The sequence below is a fragment of the Rissa tridactyla genome, chromosome 10 (genome assembly GCF_028500815.1).
Source record: "Rissa tridactyla isolate bRisTri1 chromosome 10, bRisTri1.patW.cur.20221130, whole genome shotgun sequence".
In the NCBI taxonomy this organism is placed as follows: Eukaryota; Metazoa; Chordata; class Aves; order Charadriiformes; family Laridae; genus Rissa; species Rissa tridactyla.
This window is the reverse complement of record NC_071475.1, coordinates 17951996-17975918: the sequence shown is the minus strand read 5'-3', so window position 1 is coordinate 17975918 and position 23923 is coordinate 17951996. Positions and strand designations below refer to the sequence as shown.

The 23923-nt window shown below is 38.3% G+C and overlaps 1 protein-coding gene and 1 long non-coding RNA gene across 2 annotated transcripts; one reads left to right on the top strand and one right to left on the bottom strand.

Moving 5' to 3' along the window:
- Positions 1–358: 358 nt before the first annotated feature.
- LOC128915594 (inter-alpha-trypsin inhibitor heavy chain H3-like) lies at positions 359–23127 on the bottom strand. The gene is made up of 22 exons (XM_054216180.1): positions 23009–23127; positions 18791–18814; positions 17419–17585; positions 16226–16330; positions 15633–15795; positions 14651–14761; positions 13860–13985; positions 13164–13280; positions 12216–12384; positions 11726–11851; positions 11297–11478; positions 10882–11067; positions 9743–9882; positions 9211–9365; positions 7365–7370; positions 6476–6502; positions 5459–5509; positions 4714–4827; positions 3941–4145; positions 2662–2834; positions 952–1063; positions 359–850 (listed from the first exon to the last, which is right to left on the bottom strand). The coding sequence occupies exons 1-22, from the start codon at positions 23096–23098 to the stop codon at positions 721–723; spliced, it is 2679 nt and encodes an 892-aa protein (XP_054072155.1). The 5' UTR covers positions 23099–23127; the 3' UTR covers positions 359–720.
- On the top strand, positions 1165–9761 carry LOC128915595 (uncharacterized). The gene is made up of 3 exons (XR_008468692.1): positions 1165–1892; positions 3262–6019; positions 6445–9761. It is a non-coding gene; the product is annotated as an uncharacterized LOC128915595 (long non-coding RNA).
- Positions 23128–23923: the final 796 nt, after the last annotated feature.

The following is a 23923-nucleotide window of genomic DNA, read 5'->3' as shown; positions in this document are numbered from 1 at the left end:
GTAAAGGGTCTTGCACAAAGACAGCTACTATTACTTAAACCTGAGTGCTGTTTGGAACTGCGGTATGTCATTAATTTGTAAAGATTTGGGCACTCAGAAGTTAGGTTCAAATTAAAATACTAAAATACAGAAATCCTGGTTGCTAAGAGTCATCTCCAGTGACGGCCCCGCACCAGCCCCCAGCACTGCGGGGTCAAGGGGGCAGATGGCTGTAAGTACGACTGAATTATCCCGGACTATGTCCTGCTCTGTCTGCTGTCATTCCTCTTACGTGGAATTTCAAAATGTACCTGGCTTCCGGGGCTTTGTGAAACCAGAATGAAAACACCGATAACTGTTGGAATAACAGAACAAGGCATTAAGTATTGAGGCTTTTATTTAAATCGCTCCTGACACTCAATTATTGGTTTAAAATTGTGTAGAATGTTTCTGTTATGTTTTACGAAGTAACATTTTAAGTCAGAATTTTAAAACTAGTAAATTAATTCAATAAAGTAAGGGTGTTTCAGGGGATGAGTGGTATCTATTTAGCACTTCAGAATTGATCAAAAACACAGTAAAACTCTCTGTGAGAATCAGTCGTATCTTGGCATTGCTGACCATGGAAGGCTTACGTATTTTTAGTACTTCTTAAACATTGAAAAATACTATTCTTTCAGATATACCCTGAAAATATTTTTTTCAGAAAATACCCCTGATTTTGGAGGAAGCTGCAGTTGTTTAAAACAGACTGGAAACGATATAGTCCGTATGAACACCATCTATCAGCCCAGCTCCGTTGTTATGGACAAACCAGCAGGGAACATCAACGCCGTGCACAGGATCTGCTCTGTAATCCTTCTGCCAGCCCCTGCAGGGGAAAACACAGCCGTGGGCACGTGGAACCAGAACCTGCCCTTTGACGAGGTAATCTTTCCTGAGTCTTTGCTAAGGACCTAATTATTTTTTTACCTTGTTACTGTCAGTTCATTGTTTTTCACAATCATTGTGGCATCTGGTTTCTTGGGATCAGACCCAGGATGAATTTCAAGTATGGTGAAGTCAATGGGGTGGAAAAATTGTCCTAAAAATAGAAGCCAAAATTACCATTTCAGGCATGTTGCACATATTAAAACCCCCAAACTTCTACATTTCCATGCTGTTTTCCATGTTCCCTCAGGGTTTCCAATGGATAAGCAAACACCAAGTTTCGTGTAAGGTTGAACATATGCCTCTGGTATTATTTACTTTTTATAAACCAGATCTCTCTGCATATCATCTGGATGTAAGTTCCAGCTTCTGAGTGCACAGTAAAATTAGATATCCTCCAAGATAGCCTCACTTTGGGTCTTGTCTATTCAGTTGTATTTATTCTCCAAGTCTTTAGATCTTTTTTTAATCAAATAATGCATGTGTCAATCTCTGAAATTTTTGGATGTGACTATGCTCAGAACAAGGCGGACATCTAAGGAAATTTCAGACTCCTGCCAGGATTAGCTTTCGCACACTTTTGCCCTGTCCAGGCTGGTGCAAGGTCCTGCTGGTGCTTTGAGTGATATAATGAGCACAGATTTTAGATTACTTCGTGAAGTTCAGAGGCAAAGTCAAAGATGATGACAATAGCGATGAGACGTGTAAGTCAGTGAACTGTAATGTGGTGTTACCCACATGCCACGTGGGCTTTTGCAATTTTTTTGCAACTTACAATTCATACCACAGCAGAATAACTTCTGTGTGGAGAAGTCCTTTAGCCCAAGGAGACTGGAGCAGGAAAGCGTAAATATCCATCCGTATTCTGCTCTTTTTGTGTTTTGTTACAGCGTTTCCCATGATGCATGGACATAACGTGTCCTACCACTGACACCTTGGCTCACTCCCCTCAGGCCACAAAGCACGTACCAAGACTGAGACGAGTAAGTTTGCAGCAGTTCATAATTTTCCACAGTGAGTAAACTTACTGACCCAAAATGAACGTTTCCTGCCCTTATCTGAGTTTGTAAGTGAAAATTGGAAGGCAAGGGAGAATAGCTGCTATCTGTGGTTTTTCCAACAGAGAATGCACACCAGCAAACCCACTGTGCTGTCAGAAAGCAGGACTTAATGGGGTCAAAATTTTGATCCCTGAATTACCCACTTCACCTTCTACTAGAATAAAGAATGTTAGCTAACATGAGGAAAATCTTAGACAATACAAGGCATTCTGTGATTTTAATATATGCTAGTAAATCAAGATATACCTTAAAAACTTCTTTTCTTACTAGGATACCCTAACTGAGGTTTGGCAAATTTTGACTGAGCAAACACATATATTTTCTCAGACTGCTTGTACTTAATAAAGGTGATAAAGAGGAAAGGAGAGATCAAACCATCCAAGAGGATGGAGAAATACTGTAGTAAGAAAAAAAAAATCTATTGGTGGGATTTAGCAAGATAAAGGGCTTTAAAGATGCCAGTGAGGACAATGGATGCCAGTGATTTCAGCAGCAGCAGAGCAATTTAAAAAAAGATGATACATACAGTCTGAGCCCAGAATATTCTGTCAGAAATCTTAATATGGCCAATCAATGTCATCGCAGTTCCCTCCACTGTCTCAGTTCAGAAAGACTAAGTACAAGATTGTGACTACAAATTATGTAGCCTCATAAGGAAAGACAAGCATGAAAACACTAAATGCAGTCATACCTAATAATCCATGGGTCTGTTCAGACAGTTTATCACTTTCCAATATATACAGTCCTAGGAAATCTTGGTGGAGAGGATGTTTCTTCCATACTTGATGCAAAACAATAACAAATGAGGCACCGCGGCCCATTTTGAGCACTAGATTTTTCTTCCTATTAATTATCAAAGTTAAACTGAGGAAAAAAGAAAAGTGTGACTTAAGGCATTGTGCTGCGCAGAGTTAACAGCAATGAGAAGAAACTTGAGAAGAAGAAACGTATTCAACAAACAAACATGGCTTTATAAATTACTCGGTATTTTTTAAAATAGAGGTTTTGCTGCATAGTTTGGACCATGTGAATCTCTGTGTTCACAGATGGTCCAAGACTCCTACTAAATTACACTGTAAAAGGCTGCCTGGCCTTTAAACTTTTCAGGAAGATGTTTCTAACAAAACTCATCCTCTAAGAGCGCAATTAATCACAGATAGGTTAGTGATAAGTAGATACAGCTCCTCGTGCTCAGTAATAAAAATGTTATTGATGAAACCATCACTTCCTTGCCTGGATGCTACCTGACACCTTTTCCTTTTGTTTTTGGTGTTGGTTTTTTTTTTCCCAGAAAACACAACTCATGAACTATCTAGAAGTTTTGCTTCTGATTGTGTGAGTGATATCATCAATGTGGCTGTCATAATAAAAAAAGAAGCCATGCTGTACGAAGAACAGTTTTCCTCCGGTGCTCTGCCTGTTGCAGTGCCGTGCTTTGAGAAGGCAGTAATTTTGTTCCAGGTAGCCAATGAAAATGTAAATGAGGAGGAGATGCTGCCCATTCCTTTTGCACAGGTATAAATGATTCTGTAATAGATAAATCTCACAAAAAATATACCTGCTGACAGGGAAAAATGTACCTATGCTATAAACATCACAATTTCCACTGCTTAAAATGGAGATTGTTTACAGCACATTATTATGTCTTTGTTTGAAAGATTACACACTATATCTAAAGTTACTCTTTAAGTATTCGCAAGACACTGTTGCATTGAGCACAATACCAAATCTAATTTTACCTTAGTCATGGCAATACAAAATCAGAGAAAATTCTTCACTTATTCCAAGCAGAGGAATTTATGAATGCTCATTCAGCGGTTACAGGAAAAAGTAGAGAGCAGAATCCAGCAGGACTTTAATCAGTTTCTTTTATATATTCAGACAACCTACCTCAAAAGTATATTATTTATCAACACTAAAAAAGTGTAGAAACTAATAAAGGAGGCTGATGTTCTTTCTGTAAGCCTTACCCTTCTTGTTGCAAGGTGACTGAGTCCAGCCAGGTGAAACCTGTTTTTTCATTGCCATTCTGAATTGTGATCTTCTCAGGAGTTACTGTCAGTTTTAAATTCAGGTGCTCATTTGCAATGCCAAGTTTTCCAAAATATGTGTTTTGGATCTTTGCAGCACTGTTTGCTCTCTTATCCCCAATGAGTTCTCCATTGATTGTGATGCCTAACATAAAAGGAAACAGCAAGTATTGTTTTATGGAGAGGACCTGATCAGCTGATGTCAAGGAGTGTCATGGAAATTTAGCAACTCAAGGAAACAAATAAGAGTTGAAGAATCGATAAGAATTACTTGTGCATGTTTGTGCCAAAGTAGAATAAAGCTCTGGGAGCTGTTGTGTGGATTTCCACAAAGACAACAATCACTTTATTGAGAAAAGTTAAATATTTCCTAGAGCACAAAAAGTCTATGTGTGCCATCAGTCTCTCTTTACCAGGTATTCCATGAAATGGTAGCCTAAGGATTATTTCATTGCTTGTGCTACTACTCACTGAGACAAATTATGTATCTCAACGCTCACAGTGGTTTTCAAATAAAGTTTAAAAGTTCATGTTGCTCCAAGAAGTGAAAACACAGCAATGGTAATAGTATCCTATCACAGCTACAGTAACTCCTACTAACTCTGCTGGGAAACAAGCTTACGCAGTATAGAAGGGAGAAATAGCCTTTAAACATAAGACATTTTGTTATAGGCATCCTGATTTACTGTATTTAAAAAAAATTAAAAACTCACCTGTAACTGGGTCACTTATTAAATTTAACACCGCACCCGGGTTTTCATTGATATTGAAACAAATGGCATCGTCTTTTTGTGGCACCGATATAATGAAGTGTGGGTCTCCATCAACTGTAAAGGCAAGTCACTGGTATTTGCACAGTGATACACAGGTTCAAAGTTCCGCGTGACCATTTAATGTTGTGGCAATGGAATTGCTGATGCTGGGGACCAGCAGGAACTGGTCCCAGCACAAGCTGTATGCCCAGCTTAGTCCAGCCCATCCTCCAAAGGAGTGGTGGGGTCCCAAGGAAGCTGCTACCATCTCCCCAAAGTGAACGACGTCCTTTTTCCCCTCATCTTTCCCAGGTGCAGGATATATCCTGTGTCTCTTGGCTACTGCAAAATTTGGCACATGGATTGTAGGTTCAGGAGGGCCACCTCGAACTGCTCTCTGAGGGCCATGAAAGTATTACCGAGGGCAGGAAGTTCACTTGAATAGAGAATGGGCAGTTACCAACACAAAGCCTAGCAAGGGGAAGGAGGACAAAGAAAATGGCCATATATAATCACAGTGACTTGATCTTTAAAAAAACATTTAGAGACATTTAAAGTTAAATTAAAATACTAGCCCCTTGGAAATAAAAAATGGCTGCTTTTGTGGAAATGAATTACCTAAAAGACGCAGAAGAATTGTGCAATTTAGTCTTAAATACCCTCTCTCCTGTTCTCCTTCTAAGCAGATACTACGCAAAGTACTCACCACTAGTATACCACGTGGGGTGTGCATTATACAGGTAAGAGACTTGTGGAGCTGCAGAATGTAAATAAAAAAATAGTTAGAAAAAAACCTCCCATCAAAATGGAATATTTATACACTATCTGCACAGTATATGTGCAATCAGTAAGTTACATGTCAGTAAGTTAACATGCTCGGTAAATTGCTAATTCCATCCTAGTTTTTAAGGTGTATAGTCTCTGGAATGACAGTTTGTGCCCCTTTTGAATCAAGCAAAGCTTCAGGATTGAGATAGATTTCACTTGTCATCTGAATTGCTTTGAGGGTTTCCACAAGGCCCAAATAATGTATCTGTAGGACATGAATGTCTCAGACTTACAGATTAAGCTGTTTGTGAGCAAGGAAACGCAACACCATCCATTGAAAACTTTTGAGGTTTTGACATTTGTTTTCTTTCCAGAATGAATTTAAGTCTTTTCAATGAAGACTTGAGAAAATCAGACAGGGAACTGGGACTAATCTCCAGCGCAAAAACCTACATCTAACTCTCCTGTTTCCAGGATTGCCTAACCAGCAATCTGAAGGGTCAGTTGCTGTCTCTCTCTCTTGAATAAAACAGTTTCTTTTTATATAAGTAACTGAACATATTAATTTAGCCAGAGATGCTGACATCGTAGTCTCTGGATTTATAGAGTTCCAAAGGAGATGCAAATTCAAGTCCATCCTCTGTTCTTGGGAAAGAGCTTTCAGGAAAAAAACGTTTGATGAACGTTTGATGAAACCGTGATGAAGGCGGTTTGATGAACTGGCATTTAGTCCTTAAAAGCTATTTAGCTGAAACTTTTTCATCTGGTGGCATTCAACCTTTTTAAGTGTGTTTTTAGCAACGAGCAACATTTTATTAGTGAGCAGAATTTGGTAGGATTTGTTAAAATACAGTTGTAAACCTAGAAAAGGCAGTTTCTCTCTCTCCAGTAATTTCAGTTGTCTGAACTGATTTCCTTTGACAGATGCTGCTTCGTTCAGAAACTAATGACTTACCCAGTGTAACAGCTGTGATGCCCTGTGCTGTGAATGAAACAAAATGTTATTTTAGAGGCTAGAAAGAAGAAAAAACAATCTCTCCCACTTCCCTCCACCAAAACCAACTCCAAAATCTTGTAATTATGTATAAATTTCTAAATATTTAAAGAAAAACTTAGTCAAAAGAATTCATTTAGTACTGCAACAAAGCAAATGTCATGAACAGGCAGAAAGCATGCCCTGCTTTTCAGCAAAAATGTTACTTCTGCACCGGCATGTGGTTTGCCCTGTAAGGGGCTGGGACAACCTGCTCTTCTCCGATTCCTCTGCGTTATCTTGTTCTAAACTGTACTACTGGGAAGTCAGTAAGATTTACTCACCTGCTTCCACATTTTTCTAGTCTACTTTTTTTACATCTGAAGCTATGGAGGGGTGTCTGAAGAAGTTGCAATCTCAGCATCAATGAAGACATCTCTGTACGAGAGACTCTGCTACACATGGGTACCTGGGAGTCAGCAGTGCTAGCCCCGCAAAGCAACTTACTCGTACTGGGTGTGAATTTGGGGATGGTGGGATGATGGAATCATAGAATGGTTCGGGTTGGAAGGGTCCTTAAAGATCATCCAGTTCCAAGCCCCCTGCCATGGGCAGGGACACCTCCCACTAGACCAGGTTGCTCAAAGCCTCACTGCGGATGCTGCGATTATCAGAGATGGAAGGAACCACACTGAAAACGGTATTAACAGTTTTTTCCAGCTGAAAAGTTTTTAATCTAGTTATAACAGAGTCTTGATGTATTCACCAAGAATTTTATGAAACTATTGCATCTTAGATCAAGTGAGTGATGCAGGCAATCCATGTCTAACAGTTAAAAATATTAAGTACTTTTAATAAGAAACGTACATACCTTCAGCTGTTACCATGGGCGGGTAAGAAGTAAAAGGAAGAAAAAGAGAAATTTACAGTTTCAGTTGCATGATTAAACACAAAGGATTCTGACCCAGTTAAAACATACTCTAAGAAAATAAAGTAAAAACTGTTTGACAGTTCAACCAGGTATCTTCAGTATTTTAAAATTCCATTTCTTCCCAATGATACAACTCAATATTTGTAGATCAAACAGAAACAGACACAGACTAAATGTAAAAAGCTGTTATGTGGGGCAGCAAAAGTGCAATTAATTATGCATAAGAAAAGAGCACTATTAGTAATTGTTTAATTGTTATGCTGTTTCCACATTGCCAATGGTCCTTATTGGTTTTACCCTTTTGCAGTTTTCAAGGCATTTGCATCATTCTGTTAATACTGACTGGATGATTCAGTAATCTATTTGTCTATATAGACTCTAGGGTGTGTAAAAATTATTTTCCTATACAGCAGCAGTGTTTTGAGTATTTTCTCCTATTACAGCTCTATACTTTCTATATATACGTTATATATACTATACAAAGAGGATTCACTTGGAAAGAGGTTCAGAAAAGGTCCTTTGTACTCCAAGTACCTGGAAAGGGAAAGCAAAGAGCTGAAGATCACTCTGAGTGGATGGCACTTCTGTCAGATGTTTATGTAAGTTTTTCCATCTTATGGAGTCCGGCTCTAAACTTTAAAGTCATCATGATGTACAGTGACTTGAATGTTAGATTAAACACAAAGTGTTTTAACATCATTATGATTATGAAAAATAATGCAAAAATTTTATCAGCAGAATGCCTGAAGAATTATTCAGAATCGAAGGGCACTTGGCAATTAATTGGTTTCAGGACTTACTCCGGTTGAAAGAAAACCCCACTAACCTCCAGCATCTCTGTGATGCTAAAATGCCTTAAGTTACCATGCCAAATTCGGGAGATAAGAAAGTTTTTCATCTAGAAGCCAGCAGAGAGCCCGTGCAGAGGTTGGGAGGGACTTTTAGGGGCACTAAGCAAAAGTTTGGTGAAAAAATAATGGATGCATAACAGAAGAGATTGAAAAGCCTCACAAGAGGTTTGTCAGACCTGTTGAAGGAGGGGGAGATGTGGATGGCCCAAACAACACACATAGATGAGGTTAGCGTGGCTTTGCGCTGCACTGAGTGGATCGCACTTGCCTTATTTTGCTGAAGAGGAATGGAGTCATTTCGTTTCACACAGGTTAAACAAAGAGGCTGAACTGCAGGAAAGCCCAGTCTTTTATTCAGCAAGAAGTTAATAATTAGCCAAAGTATCAGAGGAGTTGAGAACAAATTGTGTGCTTTCAATATAATTCCTTCTCTTTCTGCAATATATATGACTACTGCGTTTTACAGATATAATCTCCACCTTTTTACAACCTGATACACCCTGCATGAGGAAGATCTCACAAATTTTCCCCTTTCATGTAGAAAGATGTTACTATACCTACTCCTAAGCTGAAGTATGTAGAAAAAGAAAGGAGAAAGTGATGTGAACTAAACTGAATATAGCTGGATTATTATACTAAAAATGTTTCTTGGTTTTCGGGGGGGGGGGGTTGATGTAATAGTTTATATATTTAGCTTAAAATACAATTATTTTGAATTTATAGTATTTTGCCTGTATGATTTAGTAATGAAGGATGGTTTGATGGAAATGAACTTTACAATGGAAAAGTAATTTTGCATCAACCATACACAAGGTTTGAAGTAGATTTTTCAGGTACGTGTTTAAAACTGTCCCCAAACGAAAGCCTTTCCTTAGGGGAACATCATAGGAACACTTGGTTTTTCAAATAAAGCAAAATTGTGAAATTGTCTATACCTTCAATGGGTTTATCGGCAATCCCATCTCGATTGTCATTGTCTTCTGGCTTTGTTACCACCATGGATGTCAGTGGAGTTACAAACTTGTATTTTAATGAGAGATCCAGGGCTTCAGCTGTAAGATTCTCCTTTTCTTCTCCTGTAGCTGCAATACTGAATACAGGTAGAGATTCCTAGCATCAATGATTGCTAAATTACTCACTGAACTCTGGATTAAATATTTTTCTTTCAAGCAAAGTCATTTCTCTGCAGCTAATTCATCAATAAGGAATATTCGTTACAGTCTAAAAGCACTTCTGATTCCACTGGCTATCCAAGAAAAAGGCGAAACTGTGCTTTATATTTGCAACCTGAAACAGAAATGCTGAGGTTCAGGAGGAGAATAGGAAGGGGGGATTTTCCTTACTGTTTTTTACGCCTTCCCATTGACACCTCAGTGTGATGTGAATTTCAGCTTCACATCCTAGAAGTTGCACCAGTCAGATGGCTTAACAGGTTCATAGCAAAGATGTTATTCTAGATATAATTACCGTTTTTCCAGGAGTTGTTCAATGGTGAGATAAGCCCAGAGCCGTTCAATGTACTCTCCAAATATGTAATCTTGTTCTTGGAAAGCTTTAGCTGTTTGCTCAGCATCTTGTTGCGTGGTATATGACAGGGCGTCATTTGCCTGTTAGGAATAAGGAAATTGCTCTGTATCATAGGTAGCCAGAGAATTCCAGAACCTCCCAAAACCAAGACCTTCACATCTGAAAATCTTATTAAATTGAAAAAGATTCTGGTCTTACACAGCACTTGACCAGGAAATAGTCAGTGTTGTATCAGGATCTTTGTTCTGTTGCTTCTGTGAAGGTTAGTAGTGTACGCTATAGGACATCATGCAGTTTCCAAATTCACATGGCATTTTAGTTCATGAGAATTTGGCTACTCGGGATTTAAAGAACTTTGATTATGATGCTGATTTCATTCAGGAACTTCTTCAAGCAGATATGCTGGCTAACTTACTAATAATACATTATTTGTATTTGAAATGCACCTAATTCCATATAATATATTTAATGCACCACAGTGCATGGTGTATATATGGTGCATATATGCAGTTCACAGTGTTTAGGATAACATGATCTGTAATACGTTTGAGTTGTGTTTCTTGAGTATAAAGGGCAAATATTTTTACAGAATCCAGAGCTGGAGAGGTATTTAGATCACTTGATTTGTATTAGAAGTAGACTTCTATTTTAAGAGGAAAGCATTTCAAATATTCAGCTGGCTTATCACAGAACCATAGAATGATTTGGGTTGGAAGGGATCTGATCTTATCCATCAGTTTTCTTCACCCAATGAAGACTAGTGACCGGGAAGACTAAAGATTTGCCTCCTGAAAGAACCAGCTAGGCTATTTAGAGACTAAACAAAAAAAAAAACCAAACCAAAACAAAAAACCAACCTGTTAGCAAAGCTAATCCAGTCACACTGCACAAAGTTGTTCCAGACTGACCCTAGTATACCTGACCGAGTTAGGCGAGTAGCTTGCAGTTTTAAAAGCAATGATTTTGGCACATTTAGTTTCTCACATATATGCTGTACCAGTAAATATTTTAAGTATTGCCAGCTTTGAACATTCAGACATTTAATGTACCTTACTTAAGTCAAAGAAATCCATACTTACACCTTCACCTCTCACATCTACAGTCAAACTGTTTTGGTTGTTGTCTATAAAGCGCCCAGCCACCACAATCTCAGACCCATCATAGAAATGCTTAAAACTGGTTTTAGTTAGGTCTGATATTTCATTTTCTGGGTAGTTTAATTCCACATCTGTGAGCATGGGATTTGACACCTCATCATAAAACCCCTACAGGACAGAAAAAAGAAAAAAAAAAAAAAGGAAAACATTTAACTATCATAATTTCTTTAATCCATAGGTGCCCAGAATTCTTTAATTCATTCTGTGCCCAGAAACATCCTGCTATTTCAGCAATAGAAACTGAAAATGTATTTTAGAAGAAACATTTAAATATTCAGTCTGTACAGTTATATGAATTAATGTGTACCTCATCTAATTTAAGTGGTGATTACTGTACCTGAAGCTGTAAAGTCGCATCAGAGTCAGGATAAATACGACGGGCCAATCCTTTATTCTCCAGTGCCATCTTCTCCAAGAAGCTGTAGTCAACACCATAGCCAAACCCAAGACTGTATAAGGGATATTTTCCTTCTATGGCTTTTTTTACATGCGCCTGAATGTCCTCAGTATTTGATATACCTGCATCAAACCACAGAAAGTTTGAGTTTTCTTCATAAATAGATAAAATTACCACAAAATGAAACGTGGCTAGTCATGTTCAGATCTCTTAGGAGGCACTATCAAAAACATGTTTTAATAGTATGATGCTGGTATAGTAGCATTTAAATCATGAAAACATCCAGATATCAAAGATGGAGGCCAATTTTAACCGAGCACTTTTTTTGTTAGTTAATTCACTCTATTATTCCATCCAACACAAACCTACCTACGTTTGGTTTGCCATCTGTTAACATGATAATTATAGAAGCACTTCTCTTGGGCACAAGGTTTTCTTCATGAGCAGCATTCAGCATATCAATTCCCCTCATTACACCACCATATAAATTCGTCACTGCAAGGTAGACATAGAAATTTGGTTTCAGCAGTCAAAATAAAGGCCCATTTTTCACTGCAATCTGACAGGATCTCATTATGGCATGAAAATGAAAGATTTGGGTCTGCAAGCCAGGGGGGTGTTGAGACAGAAAAATACCTGGACTTTGGAAACATAAGAAAAAATAGACATCATGGTCTGAGTAAATTTAAACTTTACAAGTGTCTCATCAGAAATAAAATAAAATAAATAAAATAAAATAAAATAAAATAAAATAAAATAAAATAAAATAAAATAAAGAATCTGTAGCTTTGTGTTCACAGACTGAATTGATAAATATACTTCTGCAATGACCTATTGGCAAGTCCAGTAAAGTACTTACTGCCTTCAGTGTCAATGCCCCGAACAAACTTCCTCGCTTCATCCAGATTCTCAGGAGTGGCCTTGATTAACGTTTCTTTCCAGGTGTGTACGTTACTACCAAACAGTACAAAATTGAAGAAGTCATCTTCTTTAATGTCATCTAAGATTTTTAGAAGTGCTTCTCTTGTCTATAAGATGAAGAGATTTAAATGTATGGTTCAATGTTCAACAAAATAGGTGCTTCCAGATTTTACATGATTAATCTCTCAGCATTTGGGTATTTTTAACTTTTACACGCTACATTGTGCAAAAATTCTGAGCTTGTTCTGTCCTTGCCAGTCCCTGTGTCTGTTTCAGGGTAACTCTAGTGAAGTCAGCCAGTTGCAATTACATCTGGTAAATCTTTGTAGCTGAGAGGAAAATCAGGTCTCACGTCATGGATCGTTGCTTACACTGTGGAAGGCTGGCATGGCAAATTGAGAAGGGTGGGATCAGGTAGCTACGGCTTGGTGGAGAAGCTCATACACAAGCAAGCATGGAAATTTTGATGCAGCACCAAAGCCTGAAAATTCTGAGCATTAGCTTAGAATGAGGAGTCCTCACTATGAGAAGAGCTGCCACTTCCCAGAGGAGACAGAATGAACAATATAGATAATGCACATAAACACTGTATGCACATTTTAATTTTGGAACTGTCCAGTGCATGTGACAGAGCTCTCTGGAAATGTTGATATCAAGAGTTTTGAACTAATAACATTTATAAGTAAGTAAATATAGCCTAAATGTATAGAATTTTGTTCTACTGTAATGCTTCAAACTAGTTCTTATGGTACTGAGCATTAGAGAGGTAACAGCATAAAACCACTTTGTACAGCTTAAGCTGCACGTAAGCGCTATAAGCCACCGTGTCCCTTCCATCGCAACAGAGGCTCTTCCATTGGGACTTAATAGTAATGTAATAACTTACCTGTTCTATTTCTCTTCCAGACATTGAGCCGCTAATATCTATTACAAAAATAACATTCTTGGGCAACTTTGGAAGATTTGTTGGTGCAAAGAAGTGTACAAAGTAGCCATTGACAATCTGAAAAATAAAATGTAAAAAAAAAACCAAACAAACCAAAAACTCCAAAACTCTTGTGTATCTTAAAGACAGAATGGATAAAGAAGAAATTACTCTCATTTAGTGTTTAGCCTGTGAGCGGACTAATAGGCTTTGATGGCCCTGACCAGTCTCACCTCTGTCCACGGGCCAAGGAACTTCAATAAGCGCAAGCCTGGGCCTTTAGTCCCTGCCTGAGCTACGCTGTAAGAATGCCTGTCTCCAGCTGTGTCACAGCCAGACCTGTTCCTGTCCATGGACTCCACCGGTTTGGATCCCATCCTGCAGACTGACTTCCCACTTCGACCTCGGGCTGCCTCATCACCACAAACTTGCCCGGTGACCTGGACTCTCCATTGAGTCTGACTACCGTCTCTGGGTCTGCCTCGCTCAGGTACTGTGGGGAGTGGGCTGGTGGCTGACAAAGCCTCCGTGCTGTCAGCTGTGTTGTCACACTCAGGTCCCTGTCCTTTAGGGAACAGCTGGCCCTCACTGCTCCCTGACCTTTACTATGCAAGCTAAGCTGTTCAACAGTTCAAAATTTCCAGCTGTCAGCTTTACCTGCAAATTATCTGGAGTTGTTCTCTTCACATCATATCTAACAGTAAAATCCCCATCCAAGACAGACTGTGAGCAATGTGCACAGGTTCGCTGCTGATCAAGAGTTGGCTTGAAAGAGATGTGGGCCTGAAAAGAAAAGCCTTCATTAGATCTGAACCTTAATAAGCTGAAAATTTTCTACAGAACACAAAGAAGTTTGCATTTTTGTAAAACTACTATTATTTATAGATAAATACACTTTACAGTAATACATGAGAATAACCTCTTTTATCAGGTTAGGTATTAGCTTGTATCCATATGTTTTTATATACTTATTGATGGGTAACTGATATGTGAAGGCTGCTATCTAGAGCTTTCTTCATATGTTTCCTTCCCCATCTTCCTCGGTTCAGCCCTCCACTCTGAAGGACACCTTTGGCTCTTGGGCAGTCTATGTCTTAGGAATTCTACCACCTCCATGCATGAGAAAACTACTTCTTACTGACTCAGTTCTTCTGTAAGAAACAGTCCTATTGGTAGCCGGGTTTCCAACTACTGCTGTGGGACAAGGCCTACCAGTGTGGGTACAGTCCTGTGCTAACAGCTACGTGGTTTTTGAACAGCATGGAGATGGCCTTCAACTTGCTAGCTTGGAATTCAGAGCTCATTTGCACAGACAAGCCTTTAATGCATTTTTTGATTTTTTTTTCCTCTCACTTCCATTGCTAGCCACTACAGCATTTTGGCACTGACATTATTATTTCAGAATTATAACCGTGATAAATAAATTATGAATGCAATAGCCATTGTACCTTTTTCTCTGAAAAAGTTTTTTTAATGGTGTTTTGGAGATCATTGGTGATGAATGTTCCTTCTGCTTCCAGATCACTGATACCCTGGGGCTCAAAGATATTTACTTCAATCTGAAATAGTCATTGAAAATTCATTGTCATTGATTACCTCACAATATATCAACTTACATCAATATATACAATTTATATCAATTATATATATATCTCAATCACTTATATCAATATATATCAACTTATAACAATATATCAAGTCAGAAACAAAGCTAGAAACAAATAAACCTAATAGAAATATAACTTGTTTGAAAGCTAGATACTGGAATTTTGTAAAATGTCAATAAATATTCAAGTCCTTGAAAAATATGACCCAGCCATTAGCTGTGAGTTGTGCCCAACTTTGACCTATATTTCAGTATGCCTTCTATCGTGGTGTGTTTAAAATAATGGTGCATAAACTCTTACAGATGCTTAGTTTTGTAAGGATTTTTACACACTATTTTCTGGGCATACAAAGGAGAAAAAAAATTTGCCTTAGAGCTGGGTTTTAGCAAGGCAGATAGGAGTGATTAAAGACAAGTTTTGACACACAAAAGCCACGGTACTCTAGAATGTGATATATGTAGCGCTAATTTAAGATGATGTAGTTTCATAGTGGTGTGAGAAAGGTGTTTATGCTATAAAGACATTTATAAAAGCTATTAGTCTTCTGTTTTACCCCAAGACATCGTAATGGCTTTTTCAGGTTTCCATACATCATTTCTTTTGGAGGCTTAGGAGCTGAACCAATTTGTCAGGCTTACAAATAAAAACCTGCACTAAAGCATACTGGTGTGGACTCCCCATGTAATTCGTTAAAAATATTATCATGGGCCTTTAGCTCACCCGTGATGCCGTGGGAATGACCATGGTACTCCACTTTCAACAGATGCACAGAATTTCATCATCTCTTAAGTTACAGTCTAATTTGATACAGTTTGCCATTTACCTCAAAATCTTTGACAAGCTGCTTTGGTTTAACTTTGATGAACATCTCATATTTTCCAAACTGTCGCTTCAGCAGTTCCTCATATGTGAGTTCAAAAGTGACTTTACTGGCTGCTTCAACGTTGACTGAGACGGTGAATTTTTCTGTTTTTCTTCCTGAAGCTCTGTATTTAAGTGGATAAGAAAAATAATAGCTTGACCCTCTTTCTCAGTATTTATTGTTTGTGTTGGTGGAATACAATTTTCAAAAAGGAGTAAAACAAAGATGGGAATTTTGATCTATTGCTAAAATCATACTCAAACTGTAGACTTTATTTAAGTTTCCCAGTGAGCTTAATCCCAGGAACAGGTCATACAAAGTCAGTGAAAGTTGCAGAAACAGTCTTTCTATAATTGCAGATACTGCCTGCGTGGTCAGAAGTTGTACTTTCTTTTTATAATTTACACTACAATAACTCTTAACTTAATTACTGTTTTTTGGTCCTGTAAAAAAAACCACAAACCACTTCAGAAATATGCCAGAACAAAGTCTTTCCAGCCTTACAATTTGCTATGGGCTGATGGTGTGGAAGCCACACAAGACATCATTCTTACTTGACAAGACCAGCAGTCTGTCCCTTTGAAACAGCCTTCTCATATTGCTTTTTTGCAACTTCTTTTTCCTTTATAGTTCCAGGATAAGTGACACCATCAATTGTCCTGCAGATGAAGAAGACCTAGTTTAGCTGAATGATTTGCACCGATATATGAAAACTTACTATAGGCAATTCTCTGTTTATTGATTGGTTTGCTAAAAAAGCACTTTCAGGAATCTGATATTGCCAAGATTTGAGCACTTGCACTGAAGTTAAGTCTTCTCAGTGAATTTAGCTGGAATGAAGAGCTCTGTGCTTAGTATCTTTAGAGAATCTAAACCAATTTTTACTTTGAAAATTAATTAGATCAAAATTAGGGTGATAGCAACACTACTTACAACTGTCATATTCCTACACTTCAGCAGCTTGACCATCTCATCTCATCTCATCTCATCTCATCTCATCTCATCTCATCTCATCTCATCTCATCTCATCTCATCTCATCTCAATCTCACCTCACCTCACCTCACCTCATCTCATGGCAAGCCAATTCTCTGGATGAGACTCATCTGTCCAAATGTAGTTCTCTACAGATGAACATTTCAACCTTAGGCTCCTTACACCATTAAAAAGGGGATTCATCTCTTCCTGCAGTAAAAGTTCTAGCATGCCTAAAAGCTACTGTTTCTTTTCACTGAAAATAAAACAGACACAGTGTGATTAGCAGAGATGGATGTAATTAAATCTCATAATGGTGTAAGAATTGCATATTATTGCAACTAAAGGTAAAAATGTAAAGGAATAATTCTATTTCCTGCCTCTCATTCAAATATGATTTTTAAAGGAAAAGATGAATTGAGCTATAATGCCATCAGGGAAATTAAGTAACGGAACTTTTCTGGTTTGATAACACCAGAGTGAGTGAGTGATATTTCTGAAAAGGTGAATGGATCTCCAGAGATGATCCCCAATTCCCTAATGTCCATGATGATGAATAGAAATAATCGAAAATTAGTCATCTTTTCTATAGATGTACCAATGTTTGCCTTTCTCCGTGTATCTTGCATGTTAAATTAACAGTACCAGAAAATTACCCAGGAGGCATTTAGAAATCTATCAAATGGCAAAGTAAAAATTAACATTTGGGTTCCGTTTCTCCCACTTTTGCACAGGTTTTTAGTCTTCTCTAACAGTATTGTAAAGATTACACACATGCTGAAGTTGGTAATGAAGGCTGTCTTAGGGAGTTCAACATCAAAGAAGACTTCTTTGTGCCCATTTCCACGATTGACAGCTCGACTGGTGATGACATTGTGAGCAAATCGGGAAGTTACTTTACTATCAATTTTCATGCTATAGATTTCTATCCCATTGACAACCTGTAGATTGAAAAATGAAAAAACAAAAAAAAGAGTTAGCTGTTACATTGATGTCTGTGTTAAACAGCCATAATCATGTTTTTAAAAAGCAATCATGGCAGGACAGTCTATCACTCCAAAGCAAAACAGGAAAGACCTAATTATAAGAACTGGAGCACAGCTGTGTTTCCTTCGATATCTATCACACTGCCATCATGGTGCTGTTCTACGAGTTATAACTATGGCCTCTTTAACAAAATACTACTACAGCAAAGACACTGCCATTATAAGAATCAGGTTTTTTCTCTACTGAGACTGTGACTCTTGTTTATGGTTAGTCAAAGAGCACAACAACTTACTGCTGCCTCACTGTGACTGTAATTACCAGCTGAGTGAATGACTCCTAGAGCAGGGATATAAGTAGTCATCTTGTTTAAAAACAGACCTAAACAATTCCAGATGGCTCAAATTCCATTTTATATTATTCTCAACTTCCTCACAACTGGGGCTCATTCTTCTCTAAACAAGGAAATGGGTAACGCAATACTTATTTTCTTTGAATGCTCAGCTATAAGGTTGCGGGAAACAATGAAAGCATAGGTAACAACAGATATGACTCCTTGGGCAACTCCACAGCGACGAGGTCTGCTTCTTGCAGCAAAACCCACACTGGAAAGAATCTTGGAGTTTTTATGGCTAGCCTGATCTCTGGCTGGTTGATTAGGAAAGTCCCCAAACAATCAAAACATTTAAGCATTGCTGAAGTGGAGTCCAGATGCCAAGTGGAATCAGCATCAGAGATGAGGTCTCTTGCCTCCCTTAGGCGCATACTACAACATAACATAAACTAACTACAACATAGTTACTACAACATAAACTACAACATAAAATAAAACTAAAAACAAAACCAACACAGAACAGATGTCTGTTAGAGATACAGAATGACTTCAAACAACTTTGCTATTTATTCAAACACAACGAGGTTAAAAATCATTTGTTCATTTTCTTTCCTTGTCCAGGAGTTTCCATCAGAGCTTGGAAAGGAACTGTCTAGTTAGTCCTACTGCCTAAACCAAGCCACTCTGGGCTATTCCCCTCATCACACACGCGCAGAAATATCCATTTGCTCATATTGGACTCAGAGAAACACGTTGTGAACACAGCAAGTATATTCTTGTCACTATAAATCTTTCTCAGTACCCCGAACAAAACCAAGCCTTACTCACCAAGTCATTATCAGCATTTCGCTTCTGTAAAGAGAAAAAAACAAGGAAAAAAATCATGACTAAGGTAGGAAAGCTGCATTTAGAAATAAATCATTTAACCCCTATGTAGTTGTCTTCTGCTTGCAAGTCAAAAGAAGTTGTCTGTGAGAAGGAAGCCTTGAGAAAGGTCCTCATTAGTAAACTGAAGTAAATTTGAGGGAAAAGCAAGTAAGGCATCTGAGGAAGGTATAATTATTCTGCTTATAGCATTCCCAGTGTTGGTGAATCTTTTGGTTTTCATCCGATGTTAGGGCATCTCAAATACCGTGGGTTTGAAAGAGAGGTTAAACTTTGAATGTTGCTGATTTTATATTTTGCTCACAAAGACACAAGAAGATGTTATTTTCTTTCAGCTGAAAAACAATAATGGACCACCTGAGAGATGAGGGGAGAGTGAGAGGAAAAGAGGCTTGAATACTCAGTGCCATTTATCTTTAAATGTCCTCGAGACTAAAGAACACGCTAAAATCTGCTTAATGCAGCTTCTGTGAGTATAGGTTGGCTGTGTGGTGACATCAAAGTAAAACCAGAGTATCTTGTCCTGAGGGTAACACCTTTTTCTTGGGAATTTCTGGTTCTGGGTCCTATCGTATATATTTTGTCTTTTCAAACTAATTCTCCTTTGGAAGATAAAAGGGGTTTCTATCAAAGCATAAAAAAACAGTTTGCACGTTTTTTTCCAGACATGCACACACATCAAAACTATAAGGCAGACCCATCCTTACACTCTTTCAGACTTACTCCTAAATTTTTCCTGTTTCACGCCAACAGCCTCTCATTCTAACATGAGTCAGTAAAATGGTAATTCAGCTGGTTTACAGAGAGGAGAGGCGGTCACTATGAAAGGCTGCTTGGAGGGAAAAAAAAAAAGCTGTTAGGGCTTTTTTGGGGCATATTTGCTCCCAGAGTAGGTCCAAATAGCAGAAGCTCTAAAAAATACCACATGCTCTCTTCTGAAAGAGAGAACAGGCTTCAAACATACTTACTGAATCATGTTGAAATAACAGCTTGTGTAACTCAATTCCCATAAGCTCGGAAGCAAATACGTTATCTCTTTTGGCTCTAAGAGCCTCATGGGTCATGTTTTGTGCAAGCGTGTTTAGCTGCTCCACCAGATAGCGGGGTAAAGACACAGGCAGATATACATCTTGGGTACATTTATGTCTTTTGTTACCTTTCACAGTTGGGAGTTTTACAGGCTGGAAATTGAGACACAGAGGGTTACTTTTTGTTTATTTTTGAGGCCTTTTTCAAGATGCTATATTAAATCTATGATAATGCAAGGTTTTTGGGAGGAGGCTTCTCAACTTCTGTAAAAGTCTGACCAAAAAGTCTGTGTACATTTCTCCAGGTTCCTCTTTCAAACTGTTGTTGCCATACAGGAGATTTCTGTGTGTACATGTCTCGTTTCATAAACCTACGTGGGCTTTTTTAATGCCTGTGTAAAGTACGCACCAATTCAAATCCCTCCTTTCCAAAACTGAAATTATCTTTTCTATATCTATACCCTCATTACAGCTAATCGTTTCCCCTTACAAAACACGAACTGAGGTGCGGACCCTGGGAAATGAAAAGCTGGAAGTCACTGAAATGTCAGTTTGCTTGGTACAAACTTTTCCTTAAAGTGGAATTACCAAGCAGTTTAAGAATACAAAAAACCTACAACAACGAGTTCTTTAGTTAGAAATTCTGAAATTCTAACTACTACCTCCTAAATTGAAAGACTCTTTACCCACATTTAATTTTTACAGAATTGCTGTTGTGCACATTCTTTATCAGAATTATGGGTTCTACAGTAGTTTTGAAAGAGTTCTGTTCTGATTATGTAAATAATTTGGGGGGTACTCTGCCATTTTCATTGAAAAAGAAAATACAGAAAAATCTCCCGGTGAAAGGTATTAGTTGCTTTGTACTTGGGCTGATCTTCAATACCCAAACCCAGCTGGACATTGCCCTGGGCTACCTACTTTAGCTGACCCTGATTTGCGCAGAGGAGTGGATTAGGTGACTCTGTGATTCTGTGATTTATTTTTTTTTTTATTCTTAATGATTCGCTTGTATGTAGCTAGAGACCTCACTAACATCAAGGTCGTGTTAAGCTATGTGGGCAGAAAGTGATCGTGTCCCATTAAAAAATATGGCACGCAATTCTAGACCAAACTGAGATTTTAATATCCTCTACCTTGTGTAATTACAGTTACTTGATAAAATGTTTCTATAGTGTTTCCACATATTTGCCAATTGTACCAATTATTAATTTTTTTTGGTTGTATAAAAGTAATGAATTCTGCTTTTGTTCAATACTGTTTTGCTGTGGCAACAGCAAAGAATATAGGTGCGAAAAATTTATAGAAACTGGAGAGGAAGAGCAGAGGAAAATGGAAATTTGAACTCCCACGAAAACAGGGAGTGAAAAGGGGGCTCCCATTATAGTACTTGCTGAAAGAAGCCCTGATTTTACAGCTTGGGAAACTAAAACGCAGCATGAGTAAAAGATTCAGCAAAGACAGTACAGTTAACTTGAAGTGACCTCCGGGAATTCACAACATTGAATGAGGTATTTGCATATATTCCTAAGTACTACACAGAAAAAATAAAGCATGAAAATTATTTCCAAATCTACAGCAACATTAAAGATTTCATCATCCCAAGCGATGCTAATTGGAAATCACAGAGAAGAGAGGATAATGCAGCTAAACTATGAAAACTAAACTTCCTCGTGAGCTATGTAGGAGTCTCGCTGCTGCCAAAATGAGAGCCTTAAAAGGAAGGCTGTATCATCGCTACCTGTGCTTTGAATGCTTTGAATATGTAGTTCTAGGGGTAGTTTTTAATCTAGAAAAAAAATTCCCCACCCTTAGTAGCTGCACGCATAGGAACAAGGTGTACAAGTGCACGTAGTGATCTTTGATTTGGATTTTTGTTCAGTTTTCAGCAGAATGGGGAAGCCAATTGAATTTACCTGACTATGGCTTTAAAAGCAGGTTTTACAGCTTGAAGGTCATCTGCCAGCCAGACTTCCAGCAATGCCTCATCACTCCTCACTGGCATACTACTTGTTCAAAGGAGCTAAGACAGGGATGGGGACTAAGACTTCCACACTACACAGCAATCTAGTCCATTTCAATCAAATTATATTTGCATAAAGCATATAATAAAACTGGGAGAATCAACCATCTTTTCTGTAGTGTTCTGCATGTACGGATGGAGCACTGCACTGTGCTTTGGCCACTTTCCGTTTCGAAAGGCTTTAGCATTGCAAGACATACAGAGAACAACTAGTAGTATGGTAATCAGGAGGAAAAAGCTACATTATATCTGGGCTACATAATGGTTAAATAATCCATGGCATCTCCAATTTGCAGCAATAAATCTCAAGCTGATTTTAAAAAAGTTAGATACGTTATTATCCTGATTTTCAAATTAAGAAGTCCAAAGACCATAACCTAATCAACAGGAATTAACTGTTAATTGCTTTGTCCTGTTCTACCCACTAATCTACAAGGCTCCCAAAAGAGATTTGCCCTCTGTAGCTTGTCATGCTATGTAACTACTGACAGGAGGCAAAATAATTTACTGAGGTTAGGAGTAGTGGCCAGCAACTTAACTGAAGAAAATTAGCAGAACGACAGTAAGCACTGCCTTACTTAGAGATCCAGTCAAAACCAGAATGGCCTCTTCGAGGGACAGAGATATACTTCATGTTACGCTAACATGCAAATCTTTTGACAAAAATCCTACCATGTCACTTGGATAGTGGACATATTTATCTGGATGCCATGTTACATTTCTATCTTTTGCTACTTGGAGGCATCTTTTCACTGATATTTTGCATTGCTTTACAGGTGCTAAAGTCAGTTCCCTGGCAGCACTGATGGTTTTACGCACTTAAATATATGACCACTAAAACATTTTACCATTATGTGGTGATGACAGGGAAAACAGAAGAAAGGGATGCCTTTAAAAAGAGAGACAGGAGAGCTTCTTCAGAGCTGATCCAAACCTGAGGCTGATTAGAGGTAAACTAGTCTGAGTCCCAGGTCTGACCTTGTGTTCACTGGCAACAGAGAACACAAAGCTCCTGGTGGCAGCACTGTATGAACTCTCTGATAAATGTTGATAAATGGCAGGAAGTTAATCTATGAAGAATGGGAGCCCCATACATGGCTGATTACTTACCTTGATGTTCCTGACATGTGTTACCAAAAAGTCTGATGAGGCAAAGGCAGGAATCAATAATAAAATACAAAGCAATAGATGGTTTTCCATTTTGGAAAAAAGTAAGGTTCCAATCTGAACGATACACGTAAATATATAATTCTTTGTTTACTGAGTGTTAATAAATAACCCAGTGTGAAAAGTGGGATTAGTCATTAGGCATTTGGGAAAAAATCAAATACTGAATTTTGAATTTTCATAATCTGCAGAATACTGTTACAAAATACTGTTACTGAATTTACAGACTATTTCAGAATGTCTCTTCTATGTAGCATCTCCAAAGTGAAATTCAACAGCCATTACTGCACAAGCAACTGAGATTGATCTCTGCTCCAGACTCGCCTCTTTTCCAAACGAAAACCATCATCTTTCTGATACCTTCTTAAAGGCTGTCCCTGGCTCGAATTTATTGCAGCTGTAATGGAGCTTGCAGTCTCTTAAATCCATTTATGCTCCTCTTCAAAAACTACCTCCTGTAATCCTGCATATCACTCAGGCACCCGATTTAGGTATCGTTATTTGACATGTGTCCTGACTAGTCCAGAAACTTCATATTACATACTTCCCTATTCATCTTCATGGCTGAAACCCTGGTCCAAGCTCCCCGGGTCTTGCATCTTGCACAATCGATACCCATTCAGCCTGCTGCTGCAAGGCTCATTTTCTTGTTATCTTGACAGCATTAATTCTCTCTTGATCTTTTTAACTGTTTTCATGAAACACAAACTTTGAGGGCTGGGAGTTAAAAGCTGAGTGATAATAAAATATTCAAGTTTACGTATTTTCTGCAGTCTGAGGTGGGCAGCTGTGTGAGGGACGCAGGAGGACAGGTCCAGGAGCAAATTTTAAACCAGCCCGGAGCTTTTTAAACCAATT

Excerpts from the sequence above, each read along its gene's own strand:
- LOC128915594 (XM_054216180.1), bottom strand. The coding sequence starts at position 23,098 with ATGGAAAACCATCTATTGCTTTGTATTTTATTATTGATTCCTGCCTTT. Across the intron at positions 9,366-9,742 it reads GAACAACTCCTGGAAAAACG|TATTGCAGCTACAGGAGAAG; the intron begins GTAATTATATCT and ends ACCTGTATTCAG. Across the intron at positions 1,064-2,661 it reads ACAGACCCATGGATTATTAG|GACAATTTTTCCACCCCATT; the intron begins GTATGACTGCAT and ends TTCTATTTTTAG.